The sequence below is a fragment of the Ruditapes philippinarum genome, unplaced genomic scaffold, assembly GCF_026571515.1.
Source record: "Ruditapes philippinarum isolate M1 unplaced genomic scaffold, ASM2657151v2 ctg2194_1_1_1_1, whole genome shotgun sequence".
Taxonomy (NCBI): Eukaryota; Metazoa; Mollusca; class Bivalvia; order Venerida; family Veneridae; genus Ruditapes; species Ruditapes philippinarum.
The window spans coordinates 2,309-5,908 of record NW_026864149.1 but is presented as its reverse complement, the minus strand read 5'-3'; the positions used below and the strand labels follow the sequence as shown (position 1 = coordinate 5,908).

Sequence of the window (3,600 nt, the reverse complement as noted above, 5' to 3'; positions counted from 1 at the left end):
GTAAACATGTATCGTGTCAAACGTGGTCTCGGAATATTGCGCAAAAATGTGAACTTGCCTGATAATAAATATTTGATACAGATATTACTTGTATGACGTCGTAGCTTCCTCTCCATTTAAATATAACTCTGTGATTATTTTTCGTTTAGAGCTTTATTTAACTTTAAACATCATACTTAATATTTTCCAATGATTTAGAAAGAAAAAGTTAAGACACTTAAGCTCCTAACTAGTTTCTTTTAATTTGTCAATTCTTGTTAAGTCTGTATCATATTTTTAGGAGCATCTCCCTATCTATAAATCTAAATGATATGTTTTCATCATTATGTTTATGATTATCTTCTACTTCACATTTTATAAACATTTTGAATGATATTTGGATAACAGCTTTCCTATTCAAACACATACATATTTGATATTTTACACGATGAAATAAAATTTACATATTTTACTACTGAAGAAAAATAGAAATTCAATTCAACAAAAGACATTTGCTTAAAACAATGTTTCTTATAGAAATAGAAGTTAAAATATTATATTTTACTGTGATCGTGTACATAAGTGTATTTTAATCAAAAAATATATTTCTTTATCAACATTTCAGATTTTATAGCAATGACATTTTAAGAGGAAATACAAGAAAAATGACACAGTATCAAAACCAATCAATTCTTATTTCAAACTTACTTACGGACATCGGATACGGTAAACAAATGATAGCATTTAGAAGGAAAATATATAAAGATATTACCGCAGAGAATTACAACAATGAGATCCATTCTGGACTTTCAATCAACAGATTTGTAGTTGGGAGTAAGGCTGAGGGTGTGACAGCTCCATTAGAGAATGATCTAGATGTAATGGAAGTTTTACCTGACGCAGTCTGCAAAGAACATTCTAACTTGGTAGCACATGAAGAACAACACCAATTCAAACTTGTTTTGGAACACTCGCGTCCTGGTTATTCTTTACTAAGAACTGTTATCATTTGTAACAGACTTCCAACAGCCACATTATTTTACGAATCCATGGTTGAACTAGCTCCAAATAGCTTATATCTTTCTAGTGATTTTTTGAAAAATAAAATGAAAAATTTAAGGATTGAAATTAGTCGTTTGCCTGGAAATCAAGAATATATTAATGTGAAAGAAGAAACTCAAGGTCCCTCAGTAGTATCAAACCGTTTGGCATTAACTTCGGAAGACGATGTGATGGCTCTTAAATGTGAGTGTCCTGGTTACTTAAGCTCATGGATATGTAGAAGCAGAAATTATCAGTGGCCGCCTGCTGCAGTCATAAGAGAAGTTTCAAGTTTAGATTCACACGTGGTTCCCGTAGGACATACGGCTAGCTTTTTTCAATTCTTAGAATGGAGAATATGTTTCACAAAAGGTGAAATAAAATTGGTTCATAGTTTGAATGATTGCCTTACAAAAGTTTTTATATTGCTAAAACAAATTCCTAAAGTCACTTTGAAACCTCTAAGTAAAGATATGTCTACATATCTTATGAAGAATGTAGTATTCTGGTTAGCTGAACTTAATGACTATAATTATTTTACCCAGCATGCATTATTAATAGCACTTAAAAAGGCACTTGCCTACCTGAAACATTTTGTTGTCACGAACAATTTTCCAAGCTATATGATTCCACAAAGAAATTTGCTCGAAGGCAAACTAACACACTCTCAACGAATCAAAATTTGTATGAGAATAGACTCTCTTCTGAAGGAAGGACCATACATTGTCTTAAAAATTGCAAAGATCCGGACTGCTTTCTCAATTTTGTACAGGTCTCCAACAGAATTTAATCGAGTTTCAAAGAATCTTCATGAGATACAAATTATCATACATTTTATTGATTACATTCACCTCTCTGTTCAACAAATACCAAGAACATTCGGAGAAATGATGAGAATCATGTTAACAAATAGAAAATTGAGGTTTTTGCTTGTTAGACTGCATTTGCACATGTGTGATATTAATAACGAAACATTAAGTTACGAAGACATAGAAGAGTTGTATAATACTTTGAATATTCCTGAAAGTATTGATTGTGATATCCAAAATGATGAAAAAATGCTTCAATTAGTGTCATATCTGACGTAACATGCTTTTAAACAAGAATTATCTTTTTAAAAAGATACACGGATGAAGTATAACTGTTTAACATTTGTGTTTTTTAAGTCAATACAAAAAAAATTTAAGCAATACTTGTATAACAATGACATGATAATTATTTCTTGTAGCTTTAAGAAATTACCCATTTTGTAAACATTCAAATTAAATTATAGCATATTGATATTGGTGATTTTTCAAAGAAAAACAACTTCAATTTTAGATGTGCTTTTTTCTTGTTTTCCGGTTGACTTTAAAAAATATGTTATCATTTACAAATAAACTTTAAAGTTAAATTCCTGTATACGTATGTCATTTTAGAACTATCTCTACGTGACAAAAATATCCCTTACGTTTTATCATAGAGCTATCCTTAAAGTTTTATTTTAAAATGGTAAGAACTATCCTTTACATTTTTTAGAATTATTAGAACTGTTTTTTATATTTAATTTTAGAATGACCAATGATATTCACCGATTTCAGTTTGCAATTTTTATATGACCAATGAAAATTCATCTAAATTCAGTCCTTCCCTGTTATTTTTTTACAGAAAGTCAAACCGATAACATACGGAGTTTCTCCGACTAACAAACAGTTTGCAATCATCAATTACCACAAACTCTGTATCAAGTCTGAAGAAGATTTTCTTTAAATTGTAATAAACTTGATTGGTATGTTTTGAGAAAGCCGGGACCAAAATACTAGTAAGATCACCGGTAAAGGTTAACCATTGTTTTAAGGTCATATTAAGAGTCAGTTTTAATTGTTTTCATGACTCTATAAGTAAAGTGCTTTCTAAAAAATGTCAATGTGGATAAAAAATAACAGGACGTAATTTTAGCAAAACTGTTGTAGCGTCATCAAAATCATGACTATCATCCTTATTATTTCTCCCCCGAGTTGATCAAAAGTATTGAATTACTCAGAAAGCAAAGATGTTTCTTTTAATTCAATAAATATGTGTACTTTGACTATAATTTGTCGTTGCTATAAGCCTATAATACAGAAATATCATTCCCATTTTTTCATTGATAGTTATGAGTAACCTGTTGCGTTATTCTATCTCATTATCTATGACAAGTTGGCATGCATTACATATCTTTCAACAGGTACAGTTAAAGTTAACAAATTTGGATAAATTTATTATGTGAAGCTCACATGAGCAGAGCGTGAGCTTCTCATCCGAAAGTAAAGCTAGACAGTCATTAGTATTGTGTCGATTTGACGTAAATCAAACCATAAACTGTAAAAATAGGTTATTCTTTGAAAAGAAAAATACATGTAAAGGGTGTTTAAATATTTATCAGTACATATCGCTTGCACAGTTTGTAACACGTATTATTGTTTAAAGCATGATTGTGTTGTCATCTTTTTTTAATATTGTTCTGACAGTTGAAGTAATTAACAATAATCCAATGTTTGAATATCCAAAATTGAACAAAATATAAGACAGTTATCTATTCGTTCTAGAGTCATAAGTCTG

At 30.0% G+C, this 3,600-nt stretch overlaps 1 protein-coding gene across 1 annotated transcript; it reads left to right on the top strand.

Annotated features, from left to right (window-relative positions):
* The first annotated feature begins 644 nt into the window (after positions 1-644).
* On the top strand, positions 645-2,108 carry LOC132724575 (uncharacterized). Its single transcript, XM_060709453.1, has one exon. It carries the CDS (start codon positions 645-647, stop codon positions 2,106-2,108), a length of 1,464 nt encoding a protein of 487 aa, XP_060565436.1.
* Positions 2,109-3,600: the final 1,492 nt, after the last annotated feature.

Bases quoted from the DNA above. Each gene is read 5' to 3' on its own strand.
- LOC132724575 (XM_060709453.1), top strand. From the start codon at position 645: ATGACACAGTATCAAAACCAATCAATTCTTATTTCAAACTTACTTACG.